The following is a 25,148-nucleotide window of genomic DNA, read 5'->3' on the forward strand; positions in this document are numbered from 1 at the left end:
ACTGAGTCCATGTAGAGGGGAAACCGAGTCAGCCGAGCAGACTCCAGCTGGGGAGGTGACCATCGTCTCAGGAGGGACAGAGAGAATCACTACCTCACCCACTGCACCCGGGGGTCTGGAGTGGCCCTCTGGGCCGCGCTCCACCTGCTGGTGCTTTTCTCTGTTGTGTAATTTAACCCTGTCAACGACCTGGCGCCCTGGCGTAATAGTTGGCAGCGCCTTTCAAAATTGCTTTTCGTGGACAAATTCAGTGTTTTCACGTGTGGCGCCCCGAGGAGCTCCATTTCTTGCCCATTCTCTGGAGTTTAGAGTTTGCAAAGCCGACATTTGAGTCCCGGTTGCCCTGGGCGGTGGCGTCCAAGCTCGTCCCACTCAACAGCTTCTCACGTTTTTAAAATATCACACGCGGTGACGACTCTGTACCTCGTAAGGGACTGGAGACGAGTGTTGTCGTTTTCTTTAAATCAACACCTTCCTTCAAGCTAGACCGAAAATAAAGACATCTGTCAGAAAGGTGTTTGGGGCTTAATGACAATATGACAAGTAAATTGCTGGTGGGGTCTGAGTTGTGTAAATGTTCTCGATTAGATTAAATGTTGAGAGTCCAATTTGCCGACGACTAAAAAAATCGCTGAACATTGCACACCGTTAGGGGAATTGCTTTTAATGACGAACAAATGCAAGTAAAGTACTAGAAAGTGAAATGCCACGGCTATAAATGTTTTAATAGGCAGATTCAGCGTTCTCGAAAGTGGCGTGTTAAGTGTTTCCTACACTGCGGTGACGCATCGGCTGCAGTCGCCTCAATTAAAGCATCCACGTCCGGGACATCCTCCTTAATAGACACCGCGGGAAGTGGGCGGTCCTTGTCCTGGAACCTGGGCTTGGGAGGCTCCAGCTACAATACTGAGAAACAAAGGGCTGACCTGATTTTGGACAAATGCAGGGGAATGGGGTTCTGCCCCCCTTCTTCTTTCTGTTCTAGATCACTCCCGCTCGGAGGGAAGGCATGGTGTCGGTAGAGTGTGGCTGCCAGTGGGTGCCCAGCGGCATCACTCTACCTGCCGGCTGCTCCAACCTGTCCTCTCTTTGCACTTTAGAACTTGCTCATCCCTCCTCCCACCCTGCCAACTGGCTTACACATACCTCTGCTCTGCTCCCATAGTGCAAGTCTGCTCTTGCCATAAGCTCAGGCTTTGCCAGAGCCTCTTCGAAGTACCTGGCTGCCGTGACCCATCTTGTTGCTCCTTCTCGTTCCTATTTTATAGGCAAGGCAACGGATAGTCACGGACGCACGCTGGGTCATACACCACGTACAAGGGGCTCTTCGTGCCCAGCAGAGCACTGGCCAGACCAGTGTTCAAAGCAAATCAGGTACCCAGCCTCGATGAGGAAATGGTGCTTTGCAACATAAATGCGTCTTTGCATTGCACTTACATATAAGTGCCCGCGTGTTTTAACAACACGAGCTGATCGCGAGCTCAGAGGCCAATGTAGCTACTGAAACTGCAACCTTGGAGGTGGTGACATGATCAACAGGACCCAAATTTTACAAAATGTGTTCATGGTATTTTTCTATTAACTTCGATAACTATTTTGTAGGAAATTCTCTTCCTGAGACTATGTCTGTCTTTTCATCCACAAAATGAAGCTAATAAGGACACATACCTTGCTGAGTTGATTTCAAAACTCTAAGTAAACGATGATTTGTTACCTAAATACTCTTATTCTCATGCCTACGGTTGCTCAGGTCCCCTGGGTGGTTGTTTAGGGAAATCGGCCTTCTGATGTGACCATGCCAACGGAGTGGCTCCCGTTTACCTTGGCAATCTCTAGAATCGATCTGATCTGTTGTCTTTCAGGGCCCAGAGAAAGCCCACATTCACTGAGCATCTTTTCTGGGGGCACAGGGGCTGGCAGTGGTTAGGGTGTGGGCCCTGGGATCAGGCACCCCTCATTCAAGTTGTACCTTACCCCGCACTGGAGGTCGACTTCGAGACACTCACTCCAGGGTCTCCCTGGCACTTGGCTTGACTTAGGTGCTCTGTGAGTCTCAGATAAGGAGGTTTACAAGGAGCCTGTGGGAGTTCACCTGTTTGCTTTCAGGATGTGCAGTCTGTTTCCAGCGCTGCTTTTCACTGGCCTACTTCCCGGCTCCCGACGGAATAGACCAGAGAGCAAGTCCACCCAGAGTTCCGGGGAGAGAGACAGGAGCAAATTCTCACATGAGACTCGGGAACTCATGTAGGAGAGTAATTATAGGCACTGACACTCTGCCTGACCCAGTGTCAGTTGAAGGAATGTAATACCTTTCATAATTCAAGTCACAATGGCCTAGAAGACACCATTGGGAACCTCTCCAGCTTCCGAAATAGAAGCAGTGACCGTGGTCACGATGCCTTGAGGCAGGCCACTGACAGCTCGTTTTCTTCAGACAGTTCTGAGTTTATGATCTTGGAACCAGGCTCTTGGGGATGGAGGGAGAGCGGTAACTGCTTGACCTTCCACGCTCGGCATAATTAACCCACAGATCTGATGACTGAGCCACCGTCATCCTGCTATTGCCACTGTCCCTGTCCTCACTGTCTTGCCCCCAGTTGAGAAGCCTTCGATTCTGGTGGAATCGGAACGGAGCCTGTGGGAGCCAGGAGCAAGGCTGTGCTTTTTTGGAATTCTGGAGTCGTCTCTTAGTAATCCTGGAAATGGGGATCATCTATGTAAACTTTCTAGCCCATTCCACTTTTACAAATTCACATCATGACTTAAACTGCCCCGTGATTTGAGGACCAGGGGCAGCGAGCGGTGAGAAGCTGGGTTAGAGGAGAGCCTCACACATGCCTTCCCGGCTTCCCGGTAGACACACGTGTCCCACGTTTCTATGTGTCCCGCGTGACTGAGAACTGACTCTTGTTCAACATGAGCCTAGTTTTAAAAAGCAAGTGTCGCGACGGCCTTCAGAGGGGCTTTGCCCTCCGGGTCCAGGCGCACTTTCCAAGGGAGGCACCAGTGACAAGAAGGTGAAGCCGTGAGCAGATCTCAGGACTAGAACGGGAGGGATGTGGGGCTGCTCGGAGCAGACGAGCCGGGACTGACAGTAGGCCGACGCCTTGTTTATGCCCGGCTGCTTTCTTTCTGCTCAGTCACAGAGACGGAGGCCCTGCAGGAAAGAAATTAATGCCTCCATCAAAGCCAGCAGACTGCTGGAGCCACTGTCCCCTGCAGGCACGGCTCCCCACGCAGGGGACACTCTTCTGAGAAAGGCCTGCCTCCAGCTAGCTCCTGAACTGTGAGAGTCATTTCTGCTTCAGGCAAAGCACTGACTAACTTAGGGAATCCTGTCACGGCATTTAGGTCTATGAGTTGGGAACTGGATTTCCTGTCACTTATTATATGGGCTGATCAGAATGGATTTGGGGCATGAGAAGTGATAAAAGCAAGGAAGAGAAATGTCCAGAGTTTCTTGCAACTTGTGAGTGTGTGTGTGGGGGTGTGTGGGTGAGTGTGTGTGTGTCTGTGGGGACAGAGATAACAGTGCAAAGTGCACCAGCGTGCACACCCCCATGTGGGAGTATTCTGGAAGGATCAACAAGAAATTATTAGACTCTGGGAAAGGGAGCATTTTATGTTGTGCTTCCTTGGGTGTATATATAACCATATCTTGTCACCATTTTAAAAATCACAATGAGAGTGTCTGCCTTAAATGGCATTTCTTGAAGATGCAGTGGAGCAAGCCATAATGGCGACCTCTAGGTGTTTTGCGAGCTGGTTGCCTTTTGCTCTGTAGACCTGGGGAGTCCAACAGCCTGCGATGAACAAGCTCCCTTCATCTTTGTGTGACTGTGAGACCTTCATCCAGCTGCGACCAGCTGCACAATAGGGACAGAGTAGGACGTTGAGACGTGGGAACACATGGGTTTCCTTGAGCACCTGGTGAAAACGGATGTTTTGGTTGAATTTTCTGCTTATGAAATAGTCCCGACTCCAACCACAGGGTCACTGAGGCCTCCGTGGTGGTGCCTGCTGGGCAGGCGGCTCCCCCTCTGCCCGTCCTACGCTCCTGTTACCTAAGACCCAAGAACCAGGACCACCCCCCGCCCTTGCAGCACGCGCCTGTCCAGTCATGTCTTTCCTGGGGAACTGACCAAAAACCACCTCCAAGCTAGAGGACCACGAACCTGAGCTCCCCCCGGTCCGGCCGAGTGCAGCCCCTCAGAGGCCGCAGGACCCCACATCTGGGCTGAGTGACCAGTGCTGCACTCACGCCATTGCCGTCCACCCTCCGGCGCCCCTGCGGACGCAGATCAATATGAGGGTCGTCAATCCTGTTGGACCCGCCCGGTGTCCGTGCACCATGGGGAGAGGGCGCCCGGGCCGGGGAGCTGCCACGTCCCCGACTACTCAAGTCAGCTCACAACCCGGGGGGGCGGCTACTTCCGATGTCCCACGAGTGTCCCGGCGGGACCGGCCAGGCAGCAGGGCTGGTGAAGGCCACCTGCCCTACCCTTGTGGCCGCATAAGCAGCCGACGGTCATGCGGGTCCTGTGTCCCCGGGATTCTCCGTGCACGGGCCAGGACACCCTTTCCTGCTGCCAGGTCCTGCCTGTGGGATTCCTTCTGAAGTCCACGCTTTCTCTCTGGAGTGGCCAAGTCAGAACCACCCCACTGCTTCATTTTCACCATGGCTGGAAGGCCAAGAAAACTGAGCACTCTGCCATCTCCCCCCATCATGTCCGTGTTGTTCTAGCAGATGAAGGCGGTTCAGCTGCGAGCAGAGCGCGGCGTGCGGAGCGTTGAACCCCGCGCTGGCGCCGCGCCTGCAGCTCAGGCTCCCGGCGGGCATCGCTCACCGCGCGGCTCCTTCCCGTTCCCTGACGCCGCCACCCCCTTTCCAGCATCTAGGCGGGTCTTCCTAAGTCCCCGACCTCCGTGGGAAGGAGCCTGCCTGTCCTTAGGGCCTGTGGGCACAGGGGAGGGGCCTGAGAGTGCTGCCCGGTTGTCACAGAGCTGTGAGGTCAGCGTTGCCCTCAGCGCCACCATCATCACCATCGTCATCCTTGTCATCTCGGCACAGGCATCATCAGCCTCGTCCTCAGGGTCGTCCGCAGCTGCTATTGTCATCGTTGTTATGTTTTCATTATTATATAATTATATTATTAACATGGAATAATATCATTACCTACTTATGGTTGTATTATTATTATAAGATACATAGATTTGATAGATTTTGATGTTTTTCCCACCCAGAGAGAGGGAGGAGACTCTCCCGCAGCCCGGCCGGGTGGCCCCGGGCCCGGCCTCAGCCTTGTCTCCGCCCTTCCTGCAGGGGAGCTTCTATGTGCCCTCGGAGGACTGCATGCGGCGCGCCCACAGCTGGCACCGGGAGCTGTGCGGCCTGCTCCTGCACGCCCACCGGGGCCTGCGCGCCTATTTCCTGGGCATCGCCAGGGACGTCCCGGAGCTGCCCCACGTCGAGCCGGGTGAGGGCTGGGGTGGGGCCGCGTCTCCCTGCACAGCCCCTGCCGGCCTGGCTGAGGAGTCAGCAGGGTGGCTGCATCTGTGACAGTCTGGTCCTTCCCTGGGTGAGGTCCCACGCACCCACCAGGGTCGTCCGTGCACACGGCCCCCACGGGCACGGGATTAGAAGAGTGTCCGCAGGACGTGGGTGCCTCAGCACCGACTCAAAGCCCAGCTGCCCACTCACTCAGCGACCGCCGCACGCCAGTGTGTGTCCACTCATTGTGTGTGGTTGTTTTCTTCCTAGAGTCCCTGGCCATTGAAGAAACACTCTCTCAGCTGTGCTCAGAGCTACAGGTAAGAATCCGACTCCTGGGGCCTCAGTGGCAGTGGTGACCCGGGTAAACAGAATTCTTCCAGAAATCAGGCCTGTTGCTTCTCTCTAGGTCTTAACGTGAGGAGGCACTTACATCCATGGCCTGATGTCACTAGGCATGTGAGACCCCCAGTGTGTGCCTTGTTCTGTGCTAGATGTTTTGGAACCAAAACAGGCCAACGGGACTTGGTTTCCCTGCAGCTCACACTAGCTGTGTCTATTTTGGTTCAGTTTCCACCTGTTTAACGAGCACTGGCTGACCACTGATAACACACTTCTCGTGGAGGCTGATAGAGGCCTTGCCCTGTGCTCCGACGGCCTCACAAAAAGCCGAGGTGGCTTTGATGGTGGTGATGATGGTGATGATGATGACGGTGATGATGATGATGGTGTGATGGTGATGGTATACATGATGACAATAGTAATGTGTGTTTGCCAAAAATCTGTCAGCCATGTGTGAAGAATGTGTGCGGAACAACTTGTCAGATGTGTGCTGTTGTTATGCACGATCTGGAACACTTTCCCATTTCAGCGCATCGGGCGGTCTGGGTGGGCGCTGTTTCCTCACACCACAGACACAAGTCAGGATGGAGGGGCCGCGTTCACCGAGGGAGGGCGGCCCCACTACTCACTGCGGAAGCAGGACTCCGGTGGCAGCCTCCAGGCCGGTGCTTCGCAGCCCTGGCTGCAGGGAATCACGCTGGGCCTGCAAGGTGCACCGTTGGCCCCACCCAAGTGGTTGACACAGAACATCTGGGAGTGGCGCCCAGGCGTTTGTCTTTTCTAAGGACTCCCCAGATGAATCACAATCACAATGGGGTCGCACCTCATGCCTTTTAGGGTAGTTATTACCACCCCCTATGGTCATTGCATCGTTGTTTACCATAGTGAAGGCATGGAGACAGCCTGATACCAGTGGGTGAATAAATGAAAGCAAGTAATGGTGATGAGCACCACTGTCTACACCATCACCACCACCATCACCACCACCGCTGTCATACACACTCACACAGTGGGGTGTCATTCAGCCTCAGGAACTCTTGCCATCTGAGACACAGAGGAGGCTGGGGAAGGCGTGATGGAAGTGAAACAAGCCAACAGCGCAGCAAGGGCACAGGGAGCGGGGAGGAACAAGGAGCAAGCCCAGGGCCCAGGAGAGCAGCCTGGGAGCGCAGCCTGGGGCTGTCAGGTCTCTCCACCTGCAGTGGCACTGGCCCAAACCCTCCCTGTCTGCGCGAAGGGCCTCTTCTCAGTCTGGCTGAGAAGCCTCTTCACACCCATCATCCATTTCTAGCCAGGCCTAGCATCCTGAGACTAGAAACGTCCTCTTGTGGCTTCATTAGAAGCTTGCTTAACCTTATCTGCAGCCATTTCTGTAATCAACTACCAGGAAAAAATAATTCACCCAAAGACACATTTAATGAAGAGCTTTCCTTTTTCTCTTTGTCATTAGTGGCTGAGCTCAGAATTCATGTAGCGTGTGCAGTGGGGGGGACGCTGTGGGGGTGGATAAGAGGCCCAGGAGAGAAGTGCAGCTACTGAGGCCGGGTGCCCATACCGCCAGCCTCCTGGCTGCCAAGCCACTGGCGTGCTGATAGCGAGTTACTGAGCCGTGATCCAGCTCCCGGCTGGGAGTGCCCAGGGGGCTCAGGCCCAAAATACACACAGAAGAGGCTCTGTAGGGAGTCAGCCCTGGGGGCAGCGCAGACCTGCAAGGTCAGGTGGGCTTCCAGGACAGGGAGGGGACTTGTTAGTCTCACACAGGACACATAGTAGAAGTTTCCAAAGAATCTTCGGAAACGGACAGAAACCATTACCTGGTGAACAGTCCTGTCCAACATGCTGAAGAGAGGAAGGAAGGGCCTCGAGGATGAGCGGAGCCTGGGGATGTGCAGAGACTTCCCTTGGAGAATGTATCGCTGGTCCGAGGAGCTGGGGCGTGGGGACCTCTGGGGGCTGAGTTGCTGCAGCAGGGAGAGAGACTGTGACAATGCCTGTGCCCCGGCCAGGGGCGGCGGGAGGCCTCGGCAGGGGCAAAATGGCGCAGGAGTCTGGCGCTTGTTAGTAGGATGACTGGGTGGAAAGTCTCCAGACCACTGGCTCCCAGCGCACCCCAGAGCCACCCCCTCCAGCCCGGAGGGGTTCCCCTGGCTGACCACACCCACTCTGCCCCCAGCTCAGTCTGATCGTGCTTTTCGTAAACCTCTCGGACACGGTCAGAGTGGGCAGCTCCTGTCTGACCCCCGCCTCCCCGGAGTCAGTGCTGGGAAGAAGCTTCCCTGGGAGGAGAAGGAGGGGCCTTCTGTCCGCTCGGGGCTTTGCAGCGGGGGCCTCATCAGAGGCTGATCTTTTCTCTCAGAAAAAGTGGCTCGGAGATGGTATGGCGAGTGGTGCCCTGTTCCCGGCCGCCGCTCATCAGTTACAAAGCACCGGTACCCAGTGATTAACAAGCACCCCTGGGTGCTGGGTTCCTGCTCCCCTGCTCCCTCTTTTTTAACTCCCCATGTCTGCCATCTGGCATCAGCCTTTGGTCCAACTTCCAGGGTTTAAGGCAAGACATTGAGCTCGGCTCCTCATCGGGTGTCATATTCCCTAAGTGGTTATTTGTTTGCATCCTCATTTCACAGTTGAAGAAACCGAGGTACAGGGCAAAGAAGAGGCGCAGAGATGGGGCTGCAGTGCTGGCTGCAGACTTCCCGCTGCCACCTCCTTCCTGGCAGGGGGCTACCACACTGACTAAGAACCCATCTTCCTGTCCCCTCCACTGGCCGAGGCTCCTCCAGGCAGAGACGCCCCACTAGCCACCCCGGCAGCCCCATTAACCTAAACGTGTGCCGGGCACAGGGAGAGGCTCATGGAACGTGCGCTGAGTCAGTGGCACCTGGAGGTCAACATTGGGGCTCGACAGCTGCTCCCTGCCCCCTCCAGGAGCCTGACCTCCCCTCCCCGCTGCAGAATTACTCTCTCTCGACTCCCCGATGCTAAGCCGAAGCTCCCCGAAGCTCCCACCTGGCCACATGCTCGCTAGACTGGCATCTTCATGTTATAGTTATGGCAACCTGGGGTGCTCCTTTAGAAATATGGGGTGCATGAGGGAGGGGGGGTGGAGCTTTAAGCTCTACCTTGTGGGAATCACCCAGCTGGGGAGGAGCGTGAGGTTGTCCTGACTTGACTGCTTCTCAGGAGATGTTTCCCCAGCACCTGCTGCGTGACGGCAGCCGGGGCTGTGCCTCGTGCTCAGACACCGGCCGGTGGACCCGCGAGGGACGGCAGGCCAGGCTGTCCCTCCGGCTCTCCTTGTCTTCCTCCGTCAGCACCGGCTGCAGAGGGCACCTGCAGGGCTGAGGGGACGCGTGCAGGAGGTGCCTGGGGCTCGGCCTGCAAGGAGCCGGCGCTGAGGTGCCAAGCGCTAGCGGTGCCGCGTCCCGAGCTCGGGATACGACGGATATAAAGCAGGCCGGGGAGGGAGACGCGTCGCTTTCGGAGGAGTCAGTGCAGCCTCACCAGCGCCGCCGGGCTGGGGCGTCGATCTCTCTCACTGCCGCCTTTGACTCTCCAGATGCTGAGCAGCCCGGAGAAGATAGCGGAGCAGATAAGCAAGGACCTGGCCTGGCTCACCTCCCACCTGATGGCTCTGTGGACCCAGTTCCTGGACACGGTGACTCTGCATTCCCACGTGACCTCGTACCTCACCCAGGAGCACCACAGCCTGAGGGTATGTGCTCGGCGCCTCACCCGTGACCCCTCTGGGAGTTCCCTGGCACGATGGGAGCTTGGCCTGCCTTGACTCCCCGTGGACTTGTGGTGAGTTTGGGGGACTTGGCCTCCCGCTCCGGCGCTCTCCTTCCAGAGCCAGCGGCCCGGCCTCGGGTGCCAGCAGAGCGTGTCTCAGGGAGGTCACACGGCTTGGCTAGCGTTTTGGGGAAGTGTTTTCAAAAGGCAGTCATGGCTCTTGGTGTCTTCGGGCGTAGGCGGGTCGGCGCTGCTAACAGAAACGGCGGTCTTCTCCCTTGTGGCCAGAGGGCCACACCTGACCCCACGGTGCGCAGGGGACACGCCTGCTTCTGCCGGTTGCGCGTCATCTACATGCGTTCCTGGGCCCTGCTCTCCAGGGTCTTGTGTTCGAGCAGAAGTGATAAGGCCTCACTCTAAAAATGATTTGAACAAAGCAAGGGCAGATTCATGCGGCGATGGCCACAAAGCAGGTTCAGGCGAAAGGCTGTAAGGGAGAGGGGCAGCCTGGGAGCGTGGACAGGTGAGTGTTCGCCGGCCTCTGGGCAGTGGACGCCGCTCTCCACCAGCATATATATATAGTTATATATGTAGTACCTCATTGTTCATGCAGGGTGCGGGGAGGCAGAGGGATCAAATTCCTTTTAAAGGAAACGAGGCACTAGTGCCGGCACATTAAGCTGTTGACGTTATTCTATCCTCAGGTCCGAAGGTTTTCTGAAGCCTTTTTCTACATGGAGCACCAAAAACTGGCCGTCCTGACCTTTCAGGAGCATCTGTAAGTACTTCATCGCAGGCCACACCCCACCCTCAAAGTCCCACCCCAAACCTTGTCCAGAGTCTACTTTCGTCTCCTACCGCGACCGCAGAGAAGAGAGGTCTCCCCACCTCTGCACTGTCTCTGCAGGCAGGAGGCAGACAAGGGGTGGAGGGGTTCGCTAGCAGGTGCCCAGCGCGTCACCAGCCGAGCTCCTTTGGGCTGGGTGTATTAAGGCGCCATGGACAGACCCAACTCCCCTGACCCCTGCAGACATCTCTGCGGAGCTCTTTGATGAATGGAGGAGAAGCAGGTGTTTTGGCCACCAGCTACCCCAAAAAAAAACCCAGAATCCCCCTGAGTCTTTGCAGGAGCGCTGACACGCGTTCTGCATAAGAATTAAAGCCGCAGGAGGGCTGGTGGCTTCCCGTCCTCCCTTCCTCCTGGAAAAATCCAAACATCCTCAAAAAGTCAGAGATTTCCCAAAGACCATGCCTCCCGCATAGAATGAAGGTGACGCAATAACATCTGAGGAGACCCCCGGATGTCTCCAGGAAACCCCTGAGCGCCCCCGTCCCGCGACAGGCCAGGGGCTGTCCCCACCGCCCTCTCCACACTCCGTGCTGTTTGCAAAGTCCCGTGACGTTTGCCGCTTTCCTCGTGGGCCCGCCGGCGAGGGGCGCCAGGGTAACATCTGTGTGCGAAGCGAGCTTGTCCAGAAATGTCGAGTCTTTCACTCGCTCGCTCCTTCTTCTAGTCTCCAGCTAAAAATAACTGATACAGTTTCTAAAACGAACCTCAGAAGCGCTTGTCAGACAAATTTAGACCTAACGTGAGCGCCTCGCGGCCAGATGCTGCGTCGGGACGTCCGCTGCCTGAGCCAGCGAGGACCCTCGGCCTCCGGGTCAAGGTCGTGTGGCAGGGAGACACCCCCCCCCCCAGGTGCAGACGCTGGAGCTGCGTCGTCACGTCAGCCACAAGGGCAAGGCCGGGAGCGGTGACGTCCCGCTGGCTCAGGACCCCGGCCCCCCAGCTGCTGGCAGTGGGCCCCTGAGGAAGCTGTTTTTCTGCTCCTGTTTTTATTCTTTTTAACATTCCTTAGTCTGCACTGGCTTCACGCGGGCAGGATCCTGCTCGTGAGGCCAAATGAGAACGTCGGCGCTGCCCGTGCGCTGGGCTCCGGGAGAGCCGCGGACTCTGCTCGAGAGTTCAGGGCGGACGCTGAGTCTGGGGCCCGTTGGCTGCGTGGCCCCAGCAGCGGGGATGGAGTAGAGACACGGTCCCCAGGGGCCACTCATTCTGGGGAAGAGGCAAGAAACGATGACCTCGCTGCAGGCAGTGACAGGTAGAGGACAGCCAGTGCAGGGGGCGGCGTAGAAAATGATGAGAAGGACCGTGGTCAGGCCCTCGTCCACATCAGCAGCTGCTCGGGAAAGCAGAGCCGGAACTCGCTCTGGAAGGCGGTGTTTGGGGTTTCCTGGGCAGGGCTCCTGGGCAGGGCTCACAGTCAGGCCTCATGGTCAGAGCTTCTGTTCTGTGCTCCTGGCCAGCGCTCCCGGGCAGGCCCCTGGTCCACGCTCCCGGGCAGGGCTCGGTTCTGCCCCACACCCTGGCTGGCTCCTCCGGCTCGCCTCCAGCAGCTGTTAGCTCTGCACTTGGGTTGGAAGAGCCGGGGCGGTGGGTGCATCCTGCTGTGTAGCCGGGGCCGCCTGCCTGCCTGGAGCTAAGTCTGTTGAGGTCCCTGGTAAGAAGCTGTGCTGAGGGCTTCCCTGGCTCGCTCCTATCCGCCTCGTCCCTTGGAGATCGGGACTGTTAATGGCCCCCATTTGCAGAGGAAGAAACTGGGGAAACTGGGCTTAGAGATGTTAAGCGACTTCTCTTGGATCACACAGGAGAAGTGACACAGCGTGGCTGTGTTGGCATCCAGTGCCCACACTCCTGGCCTCCTTGATGTGGTTCCTTTACACAGTGTCCAGCCATTACCCTAAAAAAATGCACCAGAATAAATAAAATAAAACGTGGAAACTTACAACCTCTAAAAAGTGCTGGTAGATGCCAGGCTGGGCTCTGGCGTCCGGGTCGATGCGGCACTGACCTAGGTCAGGAGCGTGCCCAGCCCAGGGCTCCCTGGCAGGGTCTGGCTCTGACTCCGCTCCCACGCTGCTCCCCTGTCCCCGTGTCCCCAGGGTGCAGTCGCACAGCCAGCTGTCCCTGGATGTCCGGAGCTCGGAGTACCTGGCCAGCATGCCCCCGCTGCCCGCCGAGTGCCTGGACATCGACGGCGACTGGAGCACCCTGCCCGTGATCTTCGAGGACAGATACGTGGACTGCCCCAAGACAGGTGTGTCCTTGTGCTCAGGAGCCGGTCTGGCGCCCTCTTTCACCCCGGCAGGGCTGCTGAAAGAAGTATTTTGTCCAATCACAGAGCAGCAAGAGCTAAGTTTACTTAAAGTCATTCCTTACTGAAATGACTTTATTTCGGGAAAGCTGCAGAGCAGCGTAACAGAAGGGCAGCTGCCGTGCAGCCTTTGGCCCTGACCGCTGCCGGACAGTGTCCGGTGCCACTGGGGATTCACCTGTCCAGTGGGCACCACACTCCCCTCATCAGCCTTGAGAGCCAGTGGAGATCGTTCTTATCTCAAACATGCATCTGCACAGTCTTTTCTACTTGAACCTGAGTCCTTGCCCCAAGCCAAAGTGTTCCAGAAAGTGGGCGCATAAACAGATTAGTGTGTGACTCGTTTCAGGGAGAAGGGTGGCACGTGCGTGTTGGTTTGTGGGTGCTTATCTGGGCTGTGACCCTTGTGCTGGGGTGACCAGTGCTCAGGAGCTGAGCAGGAGAGTGCCCACCCCCTCTCTCCAGCCCCGCTGGCACCCCACAAGCTGTCCTAAAGGCAGAGCTGGAATGGCCCAGGATCCCGAATGGCCAGAAGCATCAAGCCTGGGACTGGTTGGTTTATGTGCCTTGTCTCTTTAATCCTCTAAGCAACCTCACAAGCCCTATTTCACCGAGAAACTGAGGCACAAGGAACATCAGTATTTATTAAAGATCATAAAAGTCAACATTCAAAGCCAATTCACTTGCACTCCTGTGCCCTGTTCTGCTCGGCGGCCCGTTGCGAGGTGTTTGCGACCATTGTGTGTGGTCCCCATCGCTAAAATGATGTCATTTAAATCTCGGGGTTTTTGCAACCTGCACAGTTGAAAGCGTAGGTGAGATCTGTGGGGTGTTTTCAAAGTCCAGGTGCCGCCAAGGACAGCGCAACCTTGCCGCGCTGCTTGGTTCTCGGTGGCCGCCTGCCCTCTGGTGGCGACGCTGTGTGTGACACCGAGCCGTGTGCCAGGGACCAGGATGTGGGAGACTCCAGGGCTGGGAGAACCCGCTGGAAGCATCGCGCTGAGACTGTGTGTGTGCAAATGTACTGACGTCTTAACTCTAGTCAGACGCTCTCAGAGCACACCGCCTTGCCTTCCACGGGCTATGCCTGTTCAGTCTAGTGAGGGAAAGCTCAGTCTCCCAACTCATGCCTGCAATTATGTTATTTTTATGAGCCACTGAGCCCTCCCTGTGGCATGAGCAGGAAAGACACCTCTGTGCTCATGGGGCTTCCCGCCAACCCTTGTCCCTCCTCCACTCCTGCGCCCTCCAGTGAGGACAAGGAGCATGGTTGGTGCCCCTGCCCGCGCAGGCTCCTCTAATGGACAGAGCAGGACCGAGTGTCTTTGCAGCTCCCACTCACATGGTGCACTTGGTGGAGGCTGGGACCCCAGATCTTGTGCTCCCATCTTCCTGGGTGGCCCCGAGGCTGTCATTCTCAGAGGCCTGGCTGGCTCCCGGCCTCCCCGGGGTGCTCTCCCCTGGTCCGGCCCCACCTCAAGACCAATGTTGCAGACTTAGCTGTGTCCCCTCTCAACGGGACTCTGTGACCCAGAGCCTTGCTTGGCCTTTGCTCTGCAAGAACATGTTCCTCTTTCTCAAAGACTCGGTGCCTTCATTTTTAACTTGCAACAAGGCCGTCAGATTCGCATCTCATGATTCTAGTGCAATGAGAAAGCAAGCCTGGAGAGCTCTGCTTCCATATGCAAGGGAGGCCGTTGTTCAGGGCCAGCGACAGCCTGAGGCCAGCACACCTACTAGGTGCCAAAGCCTCCAAATTTCTGTCCATATTGTGAGACCTTTTCTTCGTCCCGAGATGGTTAAGTCCCTAACTGCTGGACACGCTGTCTGGATGTGAATTTTTGTCCACTGTGAGATGCAGGGGGTGGGGGGGTCGTGGTTCTCTTGGCAGCTGCGCTGTGAGCAGTCTGGGGCTCAGGATAGGACACGTAGGGGTGACGACGGAGGGGCCGTGAGTGCAGCTGCCCCCCTCCCCTTAGTGTGTGACGAATGGGATTCTCTGGGACTCCTGTTTTTCCAGAGTCATTGTAGTAAAGCTGAAATGTTGCTGTTCTGACAATCCGTTTGTTCTCTGGGCTCCCGATCTTGTCTTAACTGCCTATGATAAATCGGATAAATCTGTCATTTAGGTTCTAAGGATTCACCTTCCCACAGAGGTCACAGTTCTTATCCTCAAAGTTCCAACCAACTAATCACATGGGTGGTCTTTTGGGGTAACTAGCGCCCCCCATCCTCATCTCTTTAGCAGAACTAAGGATTCACCAGGTCACCTGTCTAGCATAAGCCAGGGGAGGCCAGCGTGAGTGACAAGACCCGCCCATTCTGTGGGTGATCCTAAGAATCTAGGGGTCCTCTCCCTGGAGCCAGGAGCACAGGCAGCCTGAATGCTTTATTCCGCAGTCAGGTGTTTGGGCCCTTTGTGGCTCCTAAGCTGTCCTGTGACTTTCTCTTTTCTTTCTTAGGGCGTCCTCTGGATGTCTACCCTAGTTTTGATGACACAGCCACAGTTCCTGCAACCGTGGACCTCAGAGACAAAGAAGACAACCGTCTTATAAACAGAAAATCATCTTTCAGGGAAGACCCTGCCTCGCCCCCCACGAAGCCTCCCCAGCTGGACGGAGATGAGGAGGTGACCGGGTGTCCTGAGCCGGAGGAGACGGTGTCCGCGTCGCATCCTGCCGACCTGTGCTCCGAGTCGCAGGTGTATCTGACAATTGGGGAATTCCAGGACAAAGCGGATTTCCCTGAAGATGAGTCTGGGGCTGGCCAGCCCCCTGGCTCTGGAGTGGGGCCCCTGGCCGACGTGGACCTCCCCAGAGAGAGCCCGGGCCCCGAGGACGACCCAGCCCCAGCACTGAGCTACCTGGAGGTGAAACCCAGTGGAGAGAGCTGCTGCAGGGCCACACCCACCGGGGTGAGCAGTGCCCAGCACGAGGGATGGCACTTTGTGGGGGACCGTGAACCAGACCCCGCCACACCAGGCCACGGGCGGGCTGGCGGGGCGCACCAAGATGCCCTCTCCGCAGAGAAAGCGGCAGGCCCTGGGTCTGCGGGCTGCAGGGCCGACCAGGGGGGGTGGACGGCGCCCCTCAGTCTGAAGCTCGCCCCCTCTGAGTCCTGTGATCCACCGGACTTTATTGCGCGGGACCCCATGGACATGAGGGCGTCCCCCAAGGACCTGCGCCTGGAGGAGCAGGAGGAAGCGTCGGTGCTCTCAGGGGTCATCAAGAGATCCTCCTCTGTCATCTCTGACTCCGGCATCGAGAGCGAGCAGAGCTCGGTCGCCTGGTCCGAGGCCCGCAGCAGGGCCCTGGACCTGCCCAGTGACCGGGAGGCCTTGTACCAGCTGGCCCGGAGGCACGCCCTGCACAGGGACTCCCTGGAGGGCGGCCGCACGGAGAGCAACACCAGCCTGCCCAGCGGCATCCAGGCCTCGCTCACCTCCATCAGCTCTTTGCCTTTCGAGGAGGAGGAGCGGCGTGAGCTGGCTCTCACCAAGCTGACCAAGTCGGTCTCCGCGCCCCAAATCAGCAGCCCGGAGGAGCCTGCTGAAGACTCGGATGCCAGGCGGCCGGGTGGTGCCCAGGTCAAAGCCCCTGCCATGCCCGTTGCAGGCACGGGCATCCCCGGACGCTACTCTCAGCCTTGTGGCGGGCTGGACAGTCCCTTTGTGGAGGTGGCTTTAGATGTCATCAGCCAGCAGGGCCCCAGTTACATAGACACCCCCCAAAGTTCAGAAAGACCGTTTGAGCCTCCAGGACTCTGTCATCTTGATGGCAGGACGGGAACCCCTCAGGATGTGGAGACCCAGGGTCTTAACACAAAAACACCATGCATCAGAGCAGCAGAAAAGCCTGGCGATGGAGCTATTCCAGGGACTCTAATGGAGACCCCGAGGGGCATGGCCAGTGTCTTAAATGTGGGTCCAGGGTCTCTTTCCCGTAGCAGCGTCTTGGAGATGGAGCACCCCGGCCACCTCCGCGTGCCTGATTGGGGCTGTGGGTCCCCTGCTGCTGCCACCGACCTGGAGTCAGTGGGCGAACCCAGCGACTCACCTGGCACCTTGGATGCTGCAGCCTTTAGTCCAGGAGCCAACGGCTTCCTGGAGGCTGGACATGAAGCAGGCACCGTGTGCTCCGCTGCGAGTCCCCCTCGGCCCCCCCAGCTTGTGGGCAGCCAAGAGCCAAGGGCGTGCACTTCCGGCACGGTGCCCACCCTGGCCCCTGCAGAGACCTTTGCCCTGGACAGCCTGCAGGCGGTGGAGGTCGTCAACCTGTCTGTGTCCTGCACGGCCACATGTCTCCCCTTCTCGTCTGTGCCCAAGGAGACCCCTGCCCGGGCGGGGTTCTCTGCCAGGCAGACCCAGTCCCCCATCACGCACCAGCCTGTGGGCTCCTTCGGAGCTGTTTCTCCCCACTCCAGCGAGCTGGGGGAGGAGGTCAGCGAGAGGATGTTCAGGTGAGCTTGCCGGGCCCAGCGGCGTCGATGCTTCCACCGGCTCCCCAAGTTCATGTGTATTATTTCAGAGTCGAGGTGCCAGCAAATTCTGATTTCACTAATATAATATATTCGTATCGTGCACATCAGACATGGAGACTGGCACAAAACCAGTAAATGATAAATAAGTTGTCTCCCCAGCGCAGCCGCTGCTCAAGCCCCTGCACCGTTTTGCTGCATGCATTTATGCCTGTGTGCGCTCTGGTGCAAAAATAGTATCGCTCTGTCTGAACTTTTTTGTCCCCTAACTTGACATGTTGGAAACATCTATTTATGAGTCTATGTCTATATTATGATCTTACTATTTCAGCAGAATTCCACTGTCCAGGTAGTCCATGGTCAATTAGCCAGTTCCTTTAGCGATGGACTCTCACCTGCCCCCTGTTTATTATGCTGACCCCCCTGGTGCACACATCACTGTTACAGTGCAGCTCTTTACGAGTTTTGGGGCAACGGGAGAGCCTCATCGGATTTGCCTCTAACCCCTGTGGTTCTTGTGTTTATTCTCATGTTGCAAAGCCAGAGTCCGTCCCCGTGGGCGTTGTGCTCATGTAGCTCTAGCCTGTAGGCGATGTGTGAGTATAGTGTGGAGTTGTTTAATCAGCATGCCCCGCCTTTGCCAAATGCTTCAGAGTTTCATATAAGGGATACCCCAAAAGGAAATTTGGGGGTTGATTTTGGAGCCCATGTTTTATATCAAATATTCCCGTGCTTGCCATCAATTTAACAGATACGTGGGGGGCTCTGTCCAGTGCCTGACCAGCGTCGTCCTGGCTATTGTGGGCCTCAGGGTCTCCCAGGGAGACGGAGAGATGCAAGCAGCCAGTGGGGACAGGGAGTGGATAGAGGGAAGGTTCCTGTGTCACTGATGAGCCAGGAGGAGAAGGACCTGTGGCCAGTTAGGGTGAATAGAGAGGGTAGCCAGTAGATGCTTTTTAGCAGTGACAGCTCAGCTGAGGGGTCAATGTAGGAGATATGATGGTGGTGGTGATGATGACAGTGGTGGTGATGGTGGTGATGGTGATGATGCTGATGATAGTGGTGGTGATGATGGTGTGATGATGGCAGTAATGATGGTGATGATGGTGGTGATGATGGTGATGATGATGGTGGTGATGAGGATGGTGATGATGATGGTGATGATGGTGGTGATGATGATGGTGATGATGGTGGTGATGATGATGGTGATGGTAGTGATGATGATGTTGATGATGGTGGTGATGAGGATGGTGATGATGATGGTGATGATGGTGGTGATGATGATGTTAATGATGGTGGTGATGATGATGGTGATGAGGATGGTGATGAGGATGGTGATGAGGATGGTGGTGATGGTGGTGATGATGGTGGTGATGGTGGTGATGGTGGTGATGATGGTGGTGATGATGGTGGTGATGGTGGTGATGAGGATGGTGATGATGGTGGTGATGGTGGTGGTGATGGTGGTGATGATGGTGGTGATGAGGGTGGTGATGGTGGTGATGATGGTGGTGATGATGGTGGTGATGATGGTGATGATGATGGTGATGATGATGGTGATGATGATGGCGATGATGGTGGTGATGATCCTATAATAGATAACTTTTTTGAGTATTTCATCTATATCAAGGGCTCTTCTAAGCATTTCGTGTACATGACATCACTTAATACACAAAACAACCTTGTAAACCAGACACTGGTGTTATTCCTCATTTACGAATGAAGAAAGCGCACATCAGAGGCTCAGCGGAGGGCCCACAGCTAGGGCGAGTCTGACCTTGGCAGTCAGGACCCCAGGTCTCTGTTCCTCGCCTCCACCTTGTCAGATGACCAGGGACATGAGCCAGGCGGGAGAGGTATTTCTGATGGACGGACCTGAAAGCGTAGACAAAAGTAAAGCCAGCAGCATAATTCCCGCAGGGACTGTGAGAAAGTGTCCTGTAGGAGGCTTGGGGCTGAGGCTGGAGAAGAGGTGGAGGCCTAGCCAGGCTGCCTAGGTCAGGGGAAGAGATTTCCACTCTAGGAACATCTTCATAAAGGTTGAATGGCTCTGTGGAGCGGGATAGAATCTGAGAAGTCTGCTTTTACAGCAGGGGCCACACAGAAATCTGCCGAACCCAAACAGTCATGGCCTTTGGTTTCCCTGGTATTTCCCTGCCTCCTTGCTCAGAACCAAGCGTCCATCCTGCCAGCTCCCCCAGGCCTCCCTCCACCCTGGCCTCTGCGGGTGCTCCCTGTGGCTCTTCGTCACTCCCTCCCTGCTCAGCTCACCTCCCGCGCCCCGCGGCGTGCGCAGCTCAGCTTGTGATGCGTTCACGGGTTCTCCAGTTTTTACCAGGCCAAAGAAAAATTTAAAAAAGAGCTGAAGATCGATGGATTCCTGTACAGCGACTTGTCCGCGCTGGCTTCCGATGTGCCCTACTTCCCGCCAGAGGAGGAGGAGGAGAACTTGGAAGACGGGATCCACCTGGTCGTCTGTGTGCACGGGCTGGACGGTGAGCTCCAAAAATCTATCGTCCTCAAAATTCTGCTTTCCATGAATTTTATCATATTTGTGAACCCAACCAGGTAGAATCATTTATCCCCCTGAGTATTTCTTCCTGCCTGGTCGCCCCCTCCACCCGTGACCCTCGCCTCCCTTCCCCCAAACTCAGTGCTCCCTAAATCAGCACTTTTGACACACCCTCATCCCCACTTCACATGATCTTTGTACCATGTACTGCATTTTCAAATTTGTTCATTGACGTTGGCACGCTTTTTGAATACATTGGGCCAAAAAAAGAAAACTTCAAATGGTTTCCACAAGTGAAACGCGAGAATCTTAGCTACGACTGAAGAATAACACCAGCTGGGGCCCCCCTGGTGGTGCAGGGGCTAAAGACACAGCGCTATCAAGCTATCACCAGCCACTGCAGCTCAAGTTCGATGTCCAGACGGCCAGGGAGCTACCCACATGGTGCAGCAGACCTCTCCTGTCTCCCCGCTGCTCCCCTCAGCAGTGGATTTCAGTCAGTCTGCCTGTTCTGCTCCCCACTCTGTCTCTGGTGAATCCTCTCACCCCCCACACCTCTGGCCTGCACCCAGCTCTTGTATGCATAAATAAATAAATCTTTAAAAAAGAATAACACCAACTCTAGTAACAATGAAAAGAATATGATTTTAGCAAAGTTGGGGCTCCACCCCTTGTGAGGAGAGTCAGCTTGAGAGTCCCTCTCTCCCCTTAAAAGCACTAAGCTGTTGGGGACATGGTCGTTTTAACTGGGGTGTCCCATCAGAAGGGCCCACACCCGCCTCATCAGCACCAGGGTAACTCCTCACCCGGCACCCCCACAGCTGAGCATCACTCAGACCAGGACGTAGCTCTGGCTTGTCTGCTGGGAGGTGGGAGGAGCCCAGCTCGCAGCCTTTGTTGAATCGGTTCAGGCTGCAAACTTTCATCTTCGTCCTCGCTCGGTGGGAGAAGAGGGCGTCTTCGCCACTGGACGATGTCAGAGGGCGGAGCTGTGGATTCCAGCCTGAGGCCTGGGCGGCGGCGGCAGCTGGAAGACAGGTGATCACAGTCAGATTTCCTTAGAAGGTCCCTTCTCCAGGTCAAGGGAGAGATGGGTCCAGCCACAGGCTCCGTCCGTCGGCAGTCCACTTCCCGCGGTGTGCTGGCGGGGACAGAGAACTGAAGACGTGACGACCAGCGTGGATAGGCCCCTGCTTCGTGTTGTGCCAACACCCAAGATGGATGGTCTCGTGGATGGTCTCAGTTTAACACCTGAGCACGCCATGGTTTCTGGGACAGTTGCAGGTTGCAGAAAGTTCTCGCTCCCTCAGGGGCTGAAGCAGCCACTGTCCTTGTGTCCCCTTCTTACGCCCGATGCTACACGCTATGGAAGCTCTGGCAGCAGCTGCTTTCTGTGAAGCCAGGCCCTGGATTGCCGGACGGCAGCTACAACACGTGTGAGGAGGTGCCCCCGGCGGGTCCCCTACGTGGGCGGGCTTGGTGTCTGCTGGGTTCACCTTCAGGTTTGAGGGCATGTTCCTAAATGCCGGTGTTTGCCTAAGCTCCACGGGGTGCTTTCACCCAGCCTTGAGCCGCTGGGAAGCTGCAGAGAAGGAAGCAGAGCTGGTTGTAAACTGTCGCTGAGGTCTACACCCTGCCTGGGAAGCAAAGTAGGTCACCTGCATATGAAAATCAGCAGCTTCTGACTCTCCGCTCCTCGGGGATCCGTCGAGAGGCCAAGAACTCCGTAAGACGCAGAGGAGCCCCACGGCCGGCGTGAAGCGTGTGCCTGAACAGACCCAAACTTGCCTCCTCCCCTTCTGTCCACCGCATCCGCCACTCGGTCTCTCTCTCAGGAGGGTGCCCGCGCCCCCCGTGACGCTGCTGTCGGAGCAGCCTCTGCTGTGCTCGCTTTTTAAATCATGCCCGTCATAGGGACGCTCTATGTGTTTGGGGGTCGAGGCTCACAGCTCCCTGAGGGCAGCTCCGGGTCTTAGATTTCTGCTTTCAGTCCTCAGCCCCCACAGCCACTCGGACACCGGCGCACGTCCGCGCCTCTGGTGCCCACACCGCCCTGTTCTGGGGCAGTAGCCTCCCGTCACTGGCCTGTCTGGGGGGCCTGCTGCCTGCCCAGCAGCGGCAGACAGGATGGCCTTTGTATCAGACACCACACGCCAGCCCTTCGTGGCGCCATCTGCAAAGTCTTGAGTAAACAGAGGACGAGGAGGGAGGTGGCGTGTGGCCAGCCGCTCACGGCCGCGCGCTCACATGTCAGGGGCTGGTTCCACAGAGGCAGGCCCACGAGAAAGGGCTGAGCCTGTGGGGGTGGGGGTGGAGGGACAGCTTGGGAGCAGAGGGCTGGCTGTCTAGTCCTTTTGAATATATGCTTAATGAAGACATGGGATATTGGGGGACGAGGAGAAGTCGATCCCTCGTGTTGGCCTTTATTTCTTTTTAAAGATTTCTTTTTATTTATTTATGAATACAAGAACTGGGGTGCAGGCCCGAGGTGCAGGGGTGAGAGGATTCACCAGAGACAGAGTGGGGAGCAGAACAGGCAGATCTACTGAAACACACTGCTGAGGGGAGCAGCGGGGAGACAGGAGAGGTCTGCTGCGCCATGTGGGTCACTCCCTGGCCGGGGATTGAACTCAGGCTGCAGTGGCTGGTGGTAGCTTGACGGTGCTGATTTAACCCCTGCGCCACCAGGGAGGCCCTCGTATTGGCTTTTAGGTGATGAGTAATGGGCTGCGCGGGGATATCTGTCGATTTTAGGGAACAGTGCGGACCTCCGACTGGTGAAGACTTTCATAGAGCTGGGGCTCCCTGGAGGGAAACTGGACTTCCTGATGTCCGAGAAGAACCAGGTATGGCAACATGGCATCGCACGGGAAGACACATGTCTGACGAGCCTCCAGGAGTGGTGTGACCACCCATGGACCCTGACGTGCCAGCCGCGAGCCAAGGAGGCAGAGGGGTTCCTTGGTTTCTTTGGGAGAGTGAGGGAAAGTCAGAGGGGGGATGTACACTGGGGGGCTGGGGCTGACGCCTCACAGGGTGTGAGGGTGGGTGGCCACTCAGCACGTGTGTGGCGTGGGTACCCGAGGCCTCGTGGGGAGCTTTATGCAAAGCTCTGATCCCTTTTCCATCAAAGGAGACCGGCCTGTGGGGACTTTGTCATTTCAGGGAGATGGTGCCTGGGACCCTAAGAGGTGTCCAAGTCGATGAGAATTTAGAGAATCCATGAGCAGAGCGGGGCGGGGCGGCGCTGGGGGCTGCCACCCCTTACGGCTTGCATGGATGAGCACTAAGCAGCGTTTAGAGGCCTGAACTGCTTGTAACCAAAGGTCCCAGGGCCTTTGAAAGTGGGATGTACGGAGAGTCCCAGCGCTGCCGGGAGGGACAATTGTGCGCACCTACTGGGTGCTCAACGCCCTGTAGCTGTGTCTTCACTGACTCTTTGCAACTTCTGAGGGAGTCTGGGGTGTCAGCTCCTGCTCCCGGGGCAGGCACCGGCAGCCTGACAGCTGTCCAGGGTCCAGAGTCAGCTGGCTAGGGAGGGGGACAGATGCTCTGCAGGAAGGTAACATCTGTGCACCCCGCGCCCCATGGGATCCACGCCCTAAGGGAGTATAGGCTCCTGCGTGAGCACCTGCAGCTACTCTGATGCAGCCGGGGCTGCTGACTCAACCTGACCCCCGCAGCTCCCCTCCCCAGTCTTCCGCCGAGTACCCTCTTCCCACCTATCCTGATCGCCCCCAAAACTGCCCGCCCAGGAAGCGCCTGAGGGAATAAAGAGGGGCTTTGCCCTGAGTCTGGCCTTGCGATGCCCCCAGCCCTGTTTCCTCTCGTCTCTTCAGATGGACACGTTTGCAGACTTCGACACCATGACGGACCGGCTGTTGGACGAGATCATCCAGCACATCCAGCTGTACAACCTCTCCATATCCCGGATCAGGTGCGCGGAGTCCCGGGGCTCGTGCTGGCTGGAGGGGTGGCGCCGGCGAGGTTTTGGAGTGTGTGCTGGGCGCAGGTCAGCGTGATGCCTCGTCACCGCTGGGACGGAAGCTGGCGGCCTTCGGTGGAGAGGACCAGAGCAGAGGGGCGTGCTGGCTGCTCCGCCTTGCTGCCCTTTGCAGGCTCTGATCTCCGAGCCTCTGTCCCTTCCGCTAAGCGGGCCACCCCCCAGCTCCCCGTCCTGTAGCTGAGTGGGCCACCTGCGCAGCTAGAGCTTTAAATCAGTGCTGGTCTGTCTCTTGATTGTGGCAGGTCATGGGGCGTAAATGCTGAATGATCAAGGCGGTAGCGAAGAGCTGGGATGCGCTGCACTTGCAAGGTGCAGGCACCCCGCGAGCCAGCATCGCGACCCCGCTGGGGCCCCAGGGGCAAACTGTCCCCTGTCTGTGTCACAGATGGGGCTGCAGGGATTAGGCCCAAACAAAAGGACACAGACCAGGCCAGGCAGCTCCTCGGACGGTCACTCATTCCCTTTCCTTGGCTGCTTGATGCCTCTCCCGAGACGAGGCAGGTCTTGATAGTCACTAGTGTCTCTCTGGACGGTGGAGCTGGGCTGGATGGACGGGCGGGGGGCAGGCAGGGCGGCAGAGCCGCTAGGAGGGGTCGGGTCCATGTGGCTGGGAATGGACAGCTCAGTGCCTGCGCCGTGGGCCAGTGCGTGACACAGACCAGGAGGGGTCACAGGGCAGCCAGCGAGGTCCCGAGGGCCAACTGGGGAGTGGGGACCTGATCCAGTGAGTGGCCAGGGGGCCCAGTGGCTCAGTATTTATTTCAGAAAGGACCCCCAGGGGCACGGAGGGACCTGGAGCCCTCGGGGGCTGCTGTTATAATACACCCTGGGCACGATGCCCCTGTCCTGACTGCCCTGGGCACAGAGGCGTCAGCTCCGGATTCCCAGCTTAGCATGGCCGGGGGGACACCGGGCCGGGGTGAACTAGCGCCCTGCCCTGCTCTCTTTGCCCTTGGTACTCCTCAGTCCACTGGAGGGGGGGTGCTGACCCCCTGGGTCCCGTGCGGCCCTTTCCTGCCCGGGCTGGCGCTCACCGCCCGTCTGTCCTCAGCTTCATTGGCCACTCACTGGGCAACATCATCATCCGCTCGGTCCTGACCAGGCCCCGCTTCCGGTATTACCTCAGCAAGCTCCACACGTTCCTGTCGCTATCCGGGCCTCACCTCGGGACCCTGTACAACAACAGCACCCTGGTCAGCACGGGTAAGGCCCGGCCCTGTCCTGAGACTCACAGGCGGAGGGAGGGGCTTCACGGCCAGGGACGGGGTGGCACCTGGCCACAGAGGGGGCTCTTTCATGGGTGAGCTGAGAGAGGAGAGCTCCAGGCTCCCGCCACCCCGGTGTGAGCAGGCGGGTGCTGCCCTCAGGCTTTTGGCTGGGAGAGAGGGAGGTGGCGCAGGAGTGACGGGAGAGCACACCACCTCGGTCCACTCAGGC

General features: G+C 57.2%; 1 protein-coding gene across 4 annotated transcripts in view; it reads left to right on the forward strand.

Moving 5' to 3' along the window:
* Nucleotides 1-25,148, forward strand: part of FAM135B (family with sequence similarity 135 member B) — a 162,232-nt gene that overhangs the window by 130,836 nt on the left and 6,248 nt on the right. For all 4 annotated transcript variants that reach the window (XM_054691958.1, XM_054691959.1, XM_037500808.2 and 1 more), the window contains exons 8-17: nt 5,324-5,477; nt 5,762-5,811; nt 9,390-9,545; nt 10,267-10,340; nt 12,506-12,660; nt 15,180-17,175; nt 19,522-19,688; nt 22,460-22,551; nt 23,545-23,642; nt 24,763-24,914. In XM_054691958.1, coding sequence (XP_054547933.1) covers nt 5,324-5,477; nt 5,762-5,811; nt 9,390-9,545; nt 10,267-10,340; nt 12,506-12,660; nt 15,180-17,175; nt 19,522-19,688; nt 22,460-22,551; nt 23,545-23,642; nt 24,763-24,914 — 3,094 coding nt within the window. The remainder of the gene's footprint in view (nt 1-5,323; nt 5,478-5,761; nt 5,812-9,389; nt 9,546-10,266; nt 10,341-12,505; nt 12,661-15,179; nt 17,176-19,521; nt 19,689-22,459; nt 22,552-23,544; nt 23,643-24,762; nt 24,915-25,148) is intronic.

Source organism: Talpa occidentalis, unplaced genomic scaffold, assembly GCF_014898055.3.
Source record: "Talpa occidentalis isolate TD23 unplaced genomic scaffold, MPIMG_talOcc4v2.1, whole genome shotgun sequence".
In the NCBI taxonomy this organism is placed as follows: domain Eukaryota; kingdom Metazoa; phylum Chordata; class Mammalia; order Eulipotyphla; family Talpidae; genus Talpa; species Talpa occidentalis.